This window comes from Catharus ustulatus, chromosome 4, assembly GCF_009819885.2.
Source record: "Catharus ustulatus isolate bCatUst1 chromosome 4, bCatUst1.pri.v2, whole genome shotgun sequence".
Classification (NCBI taxonomy): Eukaryota; Metazoa; Chordata; class Aves; order Passeriformes; family Turdidae; genus Catharus; species Catharus ustulatus.
The window spans coordinates 371,795-385,138 of NC_046224.1; the positions used below are offsets into that span (position 1 = coordinate 371,795).

At 65.4% G+C, this 13,344-nt stretch overlaps 1 protein-coding gene across 1 annotated transcript in view; it reads left to right on the plus strand.

Annotated features, from left to right (window-relative positions):
* The window catches only part of SND1 (staphylococcal nuclease and tudor domain containing 1), a 109,414-nt gene extending 102,173 nt beyond the window's left edge, over nucleotides 1-7,241 (plus strand). Inside the window, exons 17-24 of the mRNA XM_033057970.2 lie at nucleotides 776-964; nucleotides 1,902-2,043; nucleotides 2,445-2,568; nucleotides 2,651-2,720; nucleotides 3,777-3,890; nucleotides 5,239-5,442; nucleotides 6,822-6,866; nucleotides 6,996-7,241. Of these exons, the coding sequence (XP_032913861.1) occupies nucleotides 776-964; nucleotides 1,902-2,043; nucleotides 2,445-2,568; nucleotides 2,651-2,720; nucleotides 3,777-3,890; nucleotides 5,239-5,442; nucleotides 6,822-6,866; nucleotides 6,996-7,061 (954 nt within the window). The 3' untranslated portion in view covers nucleotides 7,062-7,241. The remainder of the gene's footprint in view (nucleotides 1-775; nucleotides 965-1,901; nucleotides 2,044-2,444; nucleotides 2,569-2,650; nucleotides 2,721-3,776; nucleotides 3,891-5,238; nucleotides 5,443-6,821; nucleotides 6,867-6,995) is intronic.
* Nucleotides 7,242-13,344: the final 6,103 nt, after the last annotated feature.

The following is a 13,344-nucleotide window of genomic DNA, read 5'->3' on the forward strand; positions in this document are numbered from 1 at the left end:
TGGGTGAGCTCAGGGTGACACAGGTGAGCTCAGGGTGACACAGATGAGCTCAGGGAGGGACAGGTGAGCTCAGGGTGACACAGGTGAGCTCAGGGTGGGATGGGTGAGCTCAGGGAGGGACAGGTCAGCTCAGAGTGGGACAGGTGAGCTCAGGGTGACACAGATGAGCTCAGGGTGGGATGAGTGAGCTCAGGGTGACACAGGTGAGCTCAGGGTGGGATGAATGAACTCAGAGTGGGACAGGTGAGCTCAGGGAGGGATGGGTGAGCTCAGGGTGGGATGAGTGAGCTCAGGCTGACACCGGTGAGCTCAGGGTGACACAGGTGAGCTCAGGGTGGGATGAGTGAGCTCAGGGTGACACAGGTGAGCTCAGGGTGGGACAGGCTCCCTGTGGCAGCACCAAACCCCACTGACCACAACAAAGGCCATGGCCAGTGTTTGAACCATCATAGTGGGGCCCATCTGTCACCCCTGGGCCCAAACCTCGCTGTCCCCAGCACCTCAGCCACACCCCTGTCCTGTCCTGTGCCGTGTGCTGTCCCCAGGGCCACACTGGCCGCAGGTCCAGCCCATCCCAGGTGGGGTGTGGTTCCCAGGATGTGATACCCGGGGTGGGGTGGGATTCAGGGTGTGGCAGGACCTGTGGCTTTGTCCCCTGTCCCCCACCTCAGGAGGACACGCTGGGGTGCAGGGAGGTGTCTGGGGGTCCCACCTGGGCAGCTGGGGTGGGCACAGGCAGCCGTGGCTCAGCGCTGTGATTGCTGGGACCCCGCAGGTGGAGGTGGAGGTGGAGAGCATGGACAAGGCCGGGAATTTCATCGGCTGGCTGCACATCGAGGGCGTGAACCTGTCGGTGGCGCTGGTGGAGCAGGCGCTGTCCCGCGTGCACTTCACGGCCGAGCGCAGCCCCTACTGCAAGGCCCTGCTGGCGGCCCAGGACGCGGCCAAGCAGAGGAAGGAGAAGGTGAGGGGGGCACAGGGGCACACCCAGCGCTGTCACCGCCCCAGGGACATGGCCCTGTCCCCACCACGCCGGATGGGCCCATCCTGAGAGGTGTGCCCACCAAAGGATGTCCCCATCCTAAGAGATGTCCCCATCCTAAGAGATGTCCCCATCAAAGGGACATTCCCATCCCAAGGTGTGGCTGGTGGCCACAGCGTGGGGAATGTCACAGCCCCAGTTCATGTTCCCACCCATCGGGTGTCCGCACACCACAGGGTGGCCCCAGCACCGTGGATGTCCCCATCCCAAGAGATATTCCACCCCAAAGAACATTCCCACTCCTGGAGGTGTCCCCACCCCAAGGAATGAGGGTCACATGCCAAGACATGTCTCACCTCACTGATGTCCCAAGCCAGGGACATCCTACACCATTGATGTCCCACCCCACTGATGTCCCACCCCATTGATGTCCCACCCCATTGATGTCCCACCCAAGGGATGTCCCACCCCACTGATGTCCCACCCCATTGATGTCCCACCCCACTGATGTCCCACCCCACTGATGTCCCACCCCATTGATGTCCCACCCCAGGGACATCCTACCCCACTGATGTCCCACCCCAGCCATGTCCCACCCCAGCCATGTCCCACCCCATCAATGTCCCACCCCACTGATGTCCCACCCCATCGATGTCCCACCCCCCTGATGTCCCACCCCACTGATGTCCCATCCCATTGATGTCCCACCCCATTGATGTCCCACCCCAGGGACATCCTACACCATTGATGTCCCACCCCACTGATGTCCCACCCAAGGGATGTCCCACCCCATCGATGTCCCACCCCAGGGATGTCCCACCCAAGTCAGGACCCCCACAACCCCCCCACGCTGATGCCTGGGGACGTTCCCAGTGCCGTGTCCAGCCCCCCACCCACCGTCCCCTGCCGTGTCCCCCAGGTGTGGTCGCACTACGAGGAGACGCCGGTGGAGGAGGTGGTGCCGGTGCTGGAGGAGAAGGAGCGCACGACCAACTACAAACCCGTGTTCGTCACCGAGATCACCGACGACCTCCACTTCTACGTGCAGGACGTGGAGACGGGTACGGGGCACACCTGGGCACCCCCAGCACCCTAGGGCACCCCCAGGGACCCCGGGGCACACCAGGGAACCCCCAGCACCCCAGAGTGGGCTTGGTGGGGCGAGTCAGGTGGATGAGGATTTGTGGGTTTGTGGGGAATGCCCAAATCCGTGTGTCCAGGGGACAGCCCCCACCCCTCAGGGCCATTTTTGGTACCAGGGAAGGGTCCATGGTTGGGACCCGAGTTGGGGGTCCAAAGAGAAGGTCTTGGGGCAGGTTCTAGGGTTGAGGTACAGATCTGGGATGTGCTGTTGAAGTGGCTGTTGGGACTTGGGGTCCTGGCTCTGAGGCCACACTGGGGAGCAGGGTTGGGTCAGGCTTGGGGCGGCGCTGGGGGTTGATCCTGGCTCGGGGCCCCGCAGGTGCCCAGCTGGAGAAGCTGATGGAGAACATGCGTGCCGAGGTGGGCGCCCACCCGCCCGTGGAGGGCGCCTTCGTCCCGCGCCGCGGCGACTTCTGCATCGCCAAGTTTGTCGACGGGGAGTGGTGAGCAGGGGATGGGGCTGGGCCGGGGTGGGGTGTGGGGGCAGGAGAAAATCCCCAAAACGCCCCAAATCCCGCTCTGCAGGTACCGCGCCCGCGTGGAGAAGGTGGAGTCGGGTGGGAAAGTGCACATCTTCTACATCGACTACGGCAACGTGAGTGGGAACGGGGAGATGGGGGAACTGCCCTGCAGCCATGGATCCACTCATTCAGGGATCCAATCAGGGATCCATCCATCCATGGATCCATTCACCCATCAATCCATTCATTCATGGATCCATTCAGGGATCCACTCATCATCCATCCATCCATGGATCCATCTGTCCATGGATTCACTCATTCAGGGATCTATCCATCATCCATCATCCATCCATCATCCATCCATCCATCCATCCATCCATCCATCCATCCATCATCCATCCATCATCCATCATCCATCATCCATCCATCATCCATCCATCATCCATCCATCATCCATCCATCCATCATCCATCCATCCATCCATCCATCCATCCATCCATCCATCATCCATCCATCATCCATCCATCATCCATCATCCATCATCCATCCATCATCCATCCATCATCCATCCATCATCCATCCATCTATCCATCATCCATCCATCATCCATCCATCCATCATCCATCATCCATCCATCCATCCATCATCCATCCATCATCCATCCATCCATCATCCATCCATCCATCCATCCATCCATCCATCCATCCATCCATCCATCCATCATCCATCATCCATCCATCATCCATCCATCCATCATCCATCCATCCATCATCCATCATTCATCCATCCATCTATCATCCATCCATCATCCATCCATCATCCATCCATCCATCATCCATCCATCCATCCATCCATCATCCATCCATCCATCCATCCATCATCCATCCATCATCCATCATCCATCCATCATTCATCCATCCATCATCCATCCATCCATCCATCCATCATCCATCCATCATCCATCATCCATCCATCCATCCATCCATCCATCATCCATCCATCCCCCTAACCCCGCTGTGTCCCCCTGTCCCCGTGTCCCTCTAACCCCACCCTGTGTCCCCCTGTCCCAGTGTCCCCCTGACCCCACTGTGTGTCCCCCTGTCCCCATGTCCCCGTGTCCCTGTGTCCCCCTGACCCCGCTGTGTCCCTGTGTCCCCGTGTCCCCCTGACCCCGCTGTGTCCCCCTGCAGAAGGAGACGCTGCCCCCCACCCGCCTGGCCCCGCTGCCCCCCGCCTTCTCGCCGCGGGTGCTGCCGCCCCAGGCCACCGAGTACAGCTTTGCCTTCATCCAGGTGCCGCAGGACGTGAGTACGGGGGGGTCACGGGACCCTCAGCTCGGCCCTAGACCCCCACCTGGGACCCCAAACCAGCAACCCCAAACCTGGCCCCAATTGGGAATGTTTAGCCTTGGACCCAAACGTGTCTCCTGACCCCAAACACCACCCCAGCTTCCCAGTGTGTGTCCTGAACCCAACCCTGACCCTGATCTCAGAATAACCCCAATCCTGGGGTAACCCCAATCCTGAAATAACCCCCAACCCTGACCCAAATCCCAGGGTAACCCCAACCCTGACCCCAATCCTGAACCCCAATCCCAGAATAACCCTGACCCTGACCCCGATCCCAGGGTAACTCCAACCCTGACCCCGATCTTGAATCTGAATCCTGGGGTAACGCCAACCCTGACCCCGATCCCAGAATAACCCCAATCCCAGGGTAACCCCAACCCTGAACCCCAATCCTGAACCCCAGTCCTGGGGTAACCCTGATCCTGAACCCCAATCCCAGAATAACCCCAACCCTGACTCCAATCCTGAATCCAAATCCCAGGATAACCCCGGTCCTGAACCCTGATCCTGAACCCCAATCCCAGGGTAACCCCAACCCTGACTCCAATCCTGAACCCCAATCCCAGAATAACCCCAACCCTGACCCCGATCCTGAACCCCCATCCCGGGGTAACCCCAACCCCACAATGACACTGACCCCAGCCCCCCCCACCCCAATCCCAGCATTTCCTGGCGGGTCTGGGGGGGTCCCTGAAGGCCACAGGGGATCTCTGAGGGTTTGGGGGTTCCCTGACACATGTGGGGGCTCCCTGAGGGTCTGGGGGGTCCCTGATTCCCTGGGGTGTCCCTTGTGTCTCTGCTGGGGTGGGCTGTCCCTGGGGTGTCCCCAGTTGCCCTGGGGGTGTCCCCAGTTGCCCCAGGCTGTCCCGGGGCTGTCCCAGGGGTGTCCCCAGTTGTCCCAGGGGTGTCCCCAGTTATCCCTGGGGTGTCCCCAGTTGTCCCAGGCTGTCCCAGGGGTGTCCCCAGTTGCCCCAGGCTGTCCCGGGGCTGTCCCAGAGGTGTCCCCAGTGTCCCCGGCTGTCCCAGGAGTGTCCCCAGTTACCCCGGGGCTGTCCCAGGGCTGTCCCAGGGGTGTCCCCAGTTGTCCCTGGGGTGTCCCCGGCTGTCCCAGGGGTGTCCCCAGTTGTCCCAGGGGTGTCCCCAGTGTCCCGGGGCTGTCCCGGGGCTGTCCCAGGGGTGTCCCCGGCTGTCCCTGGCTGTCCCGGGGCTGTCCCAGGCTCTCCCAGGGGTGTCCCCGGCTGTCCCAGGGGTGTCCCCGGCTGTCCCGGGTGTCCCCGCGGGCTCACTGACCCTGCGGGCGCAGGAGGAGGCGCGGGCGGACGCCGTGGACAGCGTGGTGCGGGACATCCAGAACACGCAGTGCCTGCTCAACGTGGAGCACCTGGGCCCCGGCTGTCCCCACGTCACCCTGCAGTTCGCCGACTCCAAGAGCGACGTGGGGCTGGGGCTGGTCAAGGAGGGGCTGGTCATGGTGGAGCCCCGCAAGGAGAGGCAGTTCCAGAAAGTGGTGGGTGCTGGGGGGGCAGAGGGGAGGGGTTTGGGGGTGCTGGGGGGTGCTGGGGGGCTGTTCTGGGGGTTGCTGGAGGTGCTGGGGGGCTGTTCTGGGGGTGCTCAGGGGTATTGGGGGGCTGTTCTGGGGGTGCTGGGGGTGTTGGGGGTGTTGGGGGGCTGTTCTGGGGGTGCTGGAGGTGCTGGGGGCTGTTCTGGGGGTGTTGGGGGGTGCTGGGGGGCTGTTCTGGGGGTGCTGGGGGTGTTGGGGGGCTGTTCTGGGGGTGCTGGGGGTGTTGGGGGGCTGTTCTGGGGGTGCTGGGGGATGCTGGAGGTGTTGGGGGGCTGTTCTGGGGGTGCTGGGGGTGTTGGGGGGCTGTTCTGGGGGTGTTGGGGGGCTGTTCTGGGGGTGCTCAGGGGTGTTGGGGGCTGTTCTGGGGGTGCTGGGGGTGTTGGGGGGCTGTTCTGGGGGTGCTGGGGGTGCTGGAGGTGTTGGGGGCTGTTCTGGGGGTGCTGGGGGTGTTGGGGGGCTGTTCTGGGGGTGCTGGAGGGGCCTTGGGGAGGGGTTTGGGGGTGCTGGAGGTGTTGGGGGGCTGTTCTGGGGGTGCTGGGGGGGTGCTGGAGGTGTTGGGGGGCTGTTCTGGGGGTGCTGGGGGGGTGCTGGAGGTGTTGGGGGGCTGTTCTGGGGGTGCTGGGGGCTGTTCTGGGGGTGCTGGGGGTGTGCTGGAGCTGTTGGGGGGCTGTTCTGGGGGTGCTGGAGGTGCTGGGGGGCTGTTCTGGGGTTGCTGGAGGTGCTGGGGGGCTGTTCTGGGGGTGCTGGGGGGCTGTTCTGGGGGTGCTGGGGGTGTGCTGGAGCTGTTGGGGGGCTGTTCTGGGGGTGCTGGGGGGCTGTTCTGGGGGTGCTGGAGGTGTTGGGGGGCTGTTCTGGGGATGCTGGGGGTGTTGGGGGGCTGTTCTGGGGGTGTTGGGGGGCTGTTCTGGGGGTGCTGGGGGTTGCTGGGGGGCTGTTCTGGGGGTGCTGGGGGGTGCTCAGGGGTGTTTGGAGGGGCTGGAGGCTCTTGGTGGGTGCTGGGTTGTTGGGTGGGATTTTGGGGAGGCTTTAGGGGGGTGCTTGGAGGGGCGGGGGGAATGGTTGGGGGGGGTTGGGTCGGTTCTGGGGGTGCTGGGGGGCTCCTGGGGGTTCTGGGGGTACTGGGAATGCTGGGAGGGTGTTGAGTGGGTTCTGGGGGTACTGGGGATGTTGGGGGGGTTCTGGGGGTTCTGGGGGTGCTGAGGATGTTGGGTGGATCCTGGGGGTACTGGGGGTGTTGGGTGGGCTCTGCGGGTCCCTGTCCCCCCCTCCCCTGTGAGGGAGGGGCCGCAGGGTGACCCCAGGCCTGCCCCCCCCCGCCCCCCCAGATCACCGAGTACCTGAACGCGCAGGAGGCGGCCAAGAGCGCCCGGGTGAGTTGGGGCTGGGGGGACCCCAAATCCTGGGCTGGGGGCGGCCCTGGCAGCGAGCCCTGCCTGGGGGTGACCCCCCCTCGGGTTTTGGGGACCCCCTGACCCCGTGTGTGTCCCCCCCAATCCCAGCTGAACCTGTGGCGTTACGGCGATTTCCGCGCGGACGACGCCGACGAGTTCGGCTACAGCCGCTGAGGGGCCGGGGGGCCCTGGGGGGACCCCAAAACCCCCCCCGGGCCCCCCCCCATCCCGGCCCGGCCCCCAGGGGTGCCGTGGGGTGAGGGGCACCCTCAGCCCCCCCAGCCCTGCCCGGGCCCCCCCAGATCCTGGCCTGTATTTAAAGCTGCAGAGGCCCAATAAACGTAGTGAAGCGTCCTGGAGTTTTGGGGTCCCCTCTGTGCTGGGGGCAGTGCCCCCCAGGGGTCAGCTCCCCCCGTCCCCTCGGACCCGGCCAGCACTGGGGGGGGGGGGCAGCCCCAAATCTGGACCCCATCCTGGGAACCCCCCCTGGACCCCCACCTGTAACCCCAGAATCGCCCCTGACCCTGGACCCCCACCTGGCACCCCAAAATCGCCCCTGGCCCTGGACCCCCCACCAGGGACCCCAAAATCGCCCCTGACCCTGGGACCCCAAAATCGCCCCTGGCCCTGGACCCCCCACCAGGGACCCCAAAATCGCCCCTGACCCTGGACCCCCCCCCCAGGGACCCCAAAATCGCCCCTGAACCTGGGACCCCAAAATCGCCCCTCACCCTGGACCCCCCCCTGGCACCCCAAAACCGCCCCTGACCCCGGACCCCCCCCCCCAGCCCCGGTGTCCCCCAGTGGCTCCAGACCCTGAACCCCAACTCCGGGTCCCACTCACGGCCCCCAAACCCGGACCCCTCCCCAGCCCCCTGAACCCCCAAACTGCCCGAGGAGCCCCCCAGGTCCCCCTGCCTCCCCCCCCAGTGTCACCCCGGGGTCCCTGGGGTGCCCCCCCCGCGCTGTCCCCGCTGTCCCCGCGCCCCGATCGATCCCGGCCCGGGGGGGGCAGGGGGGGCAGCGCTAATTCAATGCGAAGCCAATTAACACGGAGCGGCGCGATCGATAATTAACGCCGAGCAGTGATTGTAATTAACGGTGTGGGGGGGGGGGGGTGGCTCCTGTCCCACATCCCTGTCCCTGTCCCCAGCACTGCCACCCTCACCTGCCCCGGCCAAGGCGGCCCTGACGTGTTTGGGGGGTCTGGGGGGGTCTGGGGTGGTTTATGGGGCGTTCTGACCCCATGGGGGGGGGTCTGGGGGGGTCTGGGGGGGTTTATGGGGCGTTCCTGACTCCATGGGGGGGGGGTCTGGGGGGTCTGGATGTGTCTGGGGGGGTCTGGGGGGGGTTTATGGGGCGTTCCTGACCCCATGGGGGGGTCTGGGGGGGTTTATGGGGCGTTCCTGACCCCATGGGGGGGGGGTCTGGGGGGGCTGGATGTGTCTGGGGGGGTCTGGGGGGGTTTATGGGGCGTTCCTGACCCCATGGGGGGGGCTGGGGGGGTCTGGGGGGGTTTATGGGACGTTCCTGACCCCATGGGGGGGGTCTGGGGGGGTCTGGGGGGGTCTGGGGGGGTTTATGGGGCGTTCTGACCCCATGAAGGGCTGGGGGGGTTTATGGGGCGTTCCTGACCCCATGGGGGGGGCTGGGGGGGTTTATGGGGCGTTCCTGACCCCATGGGGGGGGGTCTGGGGGGGTTTATGGGGCGTTCCTGACCCCATGGGGGGGGTCGGGGGGGTTTATGGGGCGTTCCTGACCCCATGGGGGGGTCTGGGGGGGTTTATGGGGCGTTCCTGACCCCATGGGGGGGGTCTGGGGGGTTTATGGGGCGTTCCTGACCCCATGGGGGGGTTCTGGGGGGGGTTTATGGGGTGTTCCTGACCCATTGTGGGGGGGTCTGGGGGTTTATGGGGCGTTCCTGACCCCATGGGGGGGGGGCTGGGGCCTGTGAAGGGTTCGGGAGATCTCTGGGGGTCCCTGGAGGGGCCCGGGGGTCTCTGGGGGTCTCTGGGGATCTACACGTGCAGGGTTCTGCTGGGTGCTGCAGAAGAGTACTGGGCTGGACTGGGCTGTACTGCACCATACTGGTCTATACTGGCCCGTACTGGTCCATACCGGGCTCATACTGGTCCATACTGGTCCGTACCTGGTCTGTACTGGTCCGTACTGGTCCATACCGGGCTCATACTGGTCCGTTCTGGTCCGTACCGGGTCCTTACTGGTCTGTACCGGGTCCATACTGGTCCATACTGGTCCGTACCGGGTCCTTACTGGTCCGTACCGGGTCCATACTGGTCCATACCGGGTCCATACTGGTCCGTACCTGGTCTGTACTGGTCCGTACTGGTCCATACCGGGCTCATACTGGTCCGTTCTGGTCCGTACCGGGTCCTTACTGGTCTGTACCGGGTCCATACTGGTCCATACTGGTCCGTACCGGGTCCTTACTGGTCCGTACCGGGTCCATACTGGTCCATACTGGTCCATACCGGGTCCTTACTGGTCCGTACCGGGTCCTTACTGGTCCGTTCTGGTCCGTACCGGGTCCATACTGGTCCATACCGGTCCATACCGGGTCCATACTGGTCCGTACTGGTCCGTACCGGGTCCATACTGGTCCGTACTGGTCCGTACCGGGTCCATACTGGTCCGTACTGGTCCGTACCGGGTCCTTACTGGCCGTACCGGGTCCATACTGGTCCGTACTGGTCCGTACTGGTCCGTACCGGGTCCTTACTGGTCCGTACTGGTCCGTACCGGGTCCATACCGGGTCCATACCGGGTCCATACTGGTCCGTGCTGGTCCATACTGATCCGTACCGGGCTCACACTGGTCTTTACTGGTCCGTACTGGGCCGTACTGGGTTGTACCGGGTCCATACTGGTCCGTACTGGTCCGTACTGGTCCGTACCGGGCTCACACTGGTCTTTACTGGTCCATACTGGTCCGTACTGGTCCGTACCGGGTCCATACTGGTCCGTACCGGGCGGGCTCCAAAAGCGAAGGGAAATGGCGCCACCTGGCGGAACCGACTGGAACGACAAACACCGACCAGTACGGACCAGTACAGAACATCCCAGTACAGACCAGTACGGACCAGTACGGACCAGTACAGCCCATCCCAGTACAGCCCATCCCAGTACAGAACATCCCAGTACAGAACATCCCAGTATAACCCATCCCAGTACAGAACATCCCAGTACAGACCAGTACAGCCCATCCCAGTACAGCCCATCCCAGTACAGACCAGTACGGACCAGTACAGCCCATCCCAGTATAACCCATCCCAGTACAGCCCATCCCAGTACAGAACATCCCAGTACAGAACATCCCAGTACAGAACACCCCAGTATAACCCATCCCAGTACAGCCCATCCCAGTACAGACCAGTACGGACCAGTACAGCCCATCCCAGTACAGCCCATCCCAGTACAGCCCATCCCAGTACAGCCCATCCCAGTACAGAACATCCCAGTATAACCCATCCCAGTACAGCCCCATCCCAGTGTAACCCATCCCAGTACAGACCAGTACGGACCAGTACAGCCCATCCCAGTACAGCCCATCCCAGTATAACCCATCCCAGTACAGCCCATCCCAGTACAGAACATCCCAGTATAACCCATCCCAGTACAGAACATCCCAGTATAACCTATCCCAGTATAACCCATCCCAGTACAAAGCAGTACAGATACAGCTCCATCCCAGTATAACCCATCCCAGTACAGCCCATCCCAGTACAGAACATCCCAGTATGGACCAGTATAACCCATCCCAGTACAAACCAGTACAGATTCCGCCCCATCCCAGTACAAACCAGTACAGATTCAGCCCCATCCCAGTACAAACCAGTACAGATTCAGCCCCATCCCAGTACAGCCCCATTGCCGCTGTCACTGTCCCGCCCCACCCGTCCCAGTTCCCGTCCCCTCCCTGTCCCTGTCCCCTCTCCCAGTGTCCCCTGTCCCCGTGTCCGACTGTCCCACTGTCCCCATGTCCAGCTGTCCCCGTGTCCGGCTTGTCCCCATGTCCGGCTGTCCCACTGTCCCCATGTCCGGCTGTCCCCACTTCCCAGGGTCCCCGTTACCGCGTGTCCCCGTGTCCCCGTGTCCCCATAATGTCCCCGTAGGGTCCCCATGATGTCCCCATGTCCCAGTGTCCCCATAATGTCCCCATAATGTCCCCATGATGTCCCCATAATATCCCTGTGTCCCAGTGTCCCCATAGTGCCCCCATAATGTCCCCATAGTGCCCCCATGTCCCCATAATGTCCCCATAATGTCCCCATAGTGTCCCCATGATGTCCCGGTGTCCCCAGTGCCCAGTGTCCCCATGTTCTCGTGTCCCTCTGTCCCTCTGTCCCCAAATCCCGTTGTCCCTCTCCCCACATGTCCCCATGTCCCCTTGTCCCGCAGTCCCCAGGCCCTCCTGTCGCGGTGTCCCCTCGTTCCCCGGGGGTGGCCTTGTCCCTTGTCCCTTGTCCCCGTGTCCGTGCCCCCCCTCCGTGGGGTGTCCCCCGTGCCCCCCCCGCCCTGGGGTGTCCCCCGTGTCCCCCCCGCCCTGGGGTGTCCCCCCCGCCGCGGGGTGTCCCCCGTGCCCCCCCCGCCCTGGGGTGTCCCCCCCGCCGCGGGGTGTCCCCGGGCCGGGAGTGGCCGCTCTATATTTGTCGCTTTGTCCCCAGAATAGCGGCAGACGCGGGGGAGGGGGGGCCGCCCCCCGCCCCGCCCCCCGCCCCCCCCCGGGCTATTTTTGGCCCCCGCGTGTTTCCAGGGGAACCCTGGTGACGCAGTGACGTCAATGCGGGTCAATCGCCGCCGCCGGGGCTCGCGCGGCCAACGCGGGGCCCCCCCGCACCCCGGGACCCCCCGGGACCCCCCCGGACCCCCCCGGGACCCCCGGGACCCCCGGGACCCCCCCCGCCCCCAGCGCAGCGCGGCCGCGGCTCCAGGTAGGACCGAGGGGCTGGGGGGGGGTCGGGATCCCCCTGTGCCCCCCCCTCCCCACCCTGCCCCACCCACGGGGCACCCCCCGGACCGGGGACCCCCCCCCAAAGCGGAGACACCCACACCCGGGACCCCCCAAACCGGGGACCCCCGCCCGGCCCCGTGCCGGGACCCCCGCCCGGCCGGCCCCGAGCGCAGCACGGGGGGTCCCGCTGGAGCCCCCCGAGGGTCCCGGCCCCTCCCAGCCCCCCGGGACCCCCGGAACCGCCCCGGGACCCCCAAACCGCCCCGGGACCCCCGAACCGCCCCGAGACCCCCCAAACAGCCCCGGGACCCCCAAACCCCCCCGGGACCCCCGGAACCGACCCGGGACCCCCAAACCGCCCCGGGACCCCCGGACCCCCCCAGAACCGCTGAACCCCCATCCCCGATCAGCCCCGGGACCCCCCCGCAGCCCCCCAGGCCCCCCCAGACCCCCCCAGCCCCCCTGCCCCGCTCCCTCCCTGCGCCCCCCAGGGACCCCCGGCCCCCCAAAGCCCCCCGGCCCCGCCCCATCCCTCACTGGGAACCCCCCTGACACCCCCATGTCCCCTCCCTGTCCCCCCCCCGTGTCCCCTCTGTCCTGGGGGTGACACCGGGGGTCCCTCAGCTCCAGCTGCCACCGGGGGGGTCACACCCAGCCCCCCCCCAGGGGCTGGCACCCGAAAACCGCCCGGGGGGGTCTGGAAAGGTCTCGGTGCCACACACGGCCGCTGTCACCGTCACTGTCACCGTCACCGTCCCCCTGCGGCCACCCCCGGCTGCTGCCACCGCTCTGTGTCCCCCCCCGGTCCCCTCGGAGCCCCTCCCAAACTCTGGGGGACCCCCGGGTGAGGGGGGGCCACCCCCAAGGCCCCGCCAGCGCTGCCACCAAGGGATGTCCCCTCTGTCCCCTTCAGCCCCCAAACCGGGATCGGGGGTGACAGGGGTGGCCTCAGCCGTGTCCCCGGGATCAGGGGGTGACAGGGGTGGCCTCAGCCGTGTCCCCGGGATCGGGGGGTGACAGGGGTGGCCTCAGCCGTGTCCCCGGGATCGGGGGGTGACAGGGACCGGTGGCCTTGGCCATGTCCCCCCATGTCCTGCATGGTTCCAGGAGGGACACAGCGGTGGGGTGGCAGCCAGCAAAGTGTCACCATCCCTGTCCCCGGCCTGCTGGGGCTGTGGGGTGGGGACAGGGACATGGGGACAGGGACACGGGATGGGGACAGGGACACGGGGTGGGGACAGGGACATGGGGACAGGGACACGGGATGGGGACAGGGACACGGGATGGGGACACGGGGTGGGGACAGGGACATGGGATGGGGACACGGGATGGGGACAGGGACATGGGGTGGGGACACGGGGCGGGACAGGGACATGGGAAGGGGACACGGGATGGGGACAGGGACATGGGAAGGGGACACGGGGGGGGAGCAGGATCACGGGTGGGGATGACGTGGCTGGAGCAGGGACACGTTCGCTGCTGGCA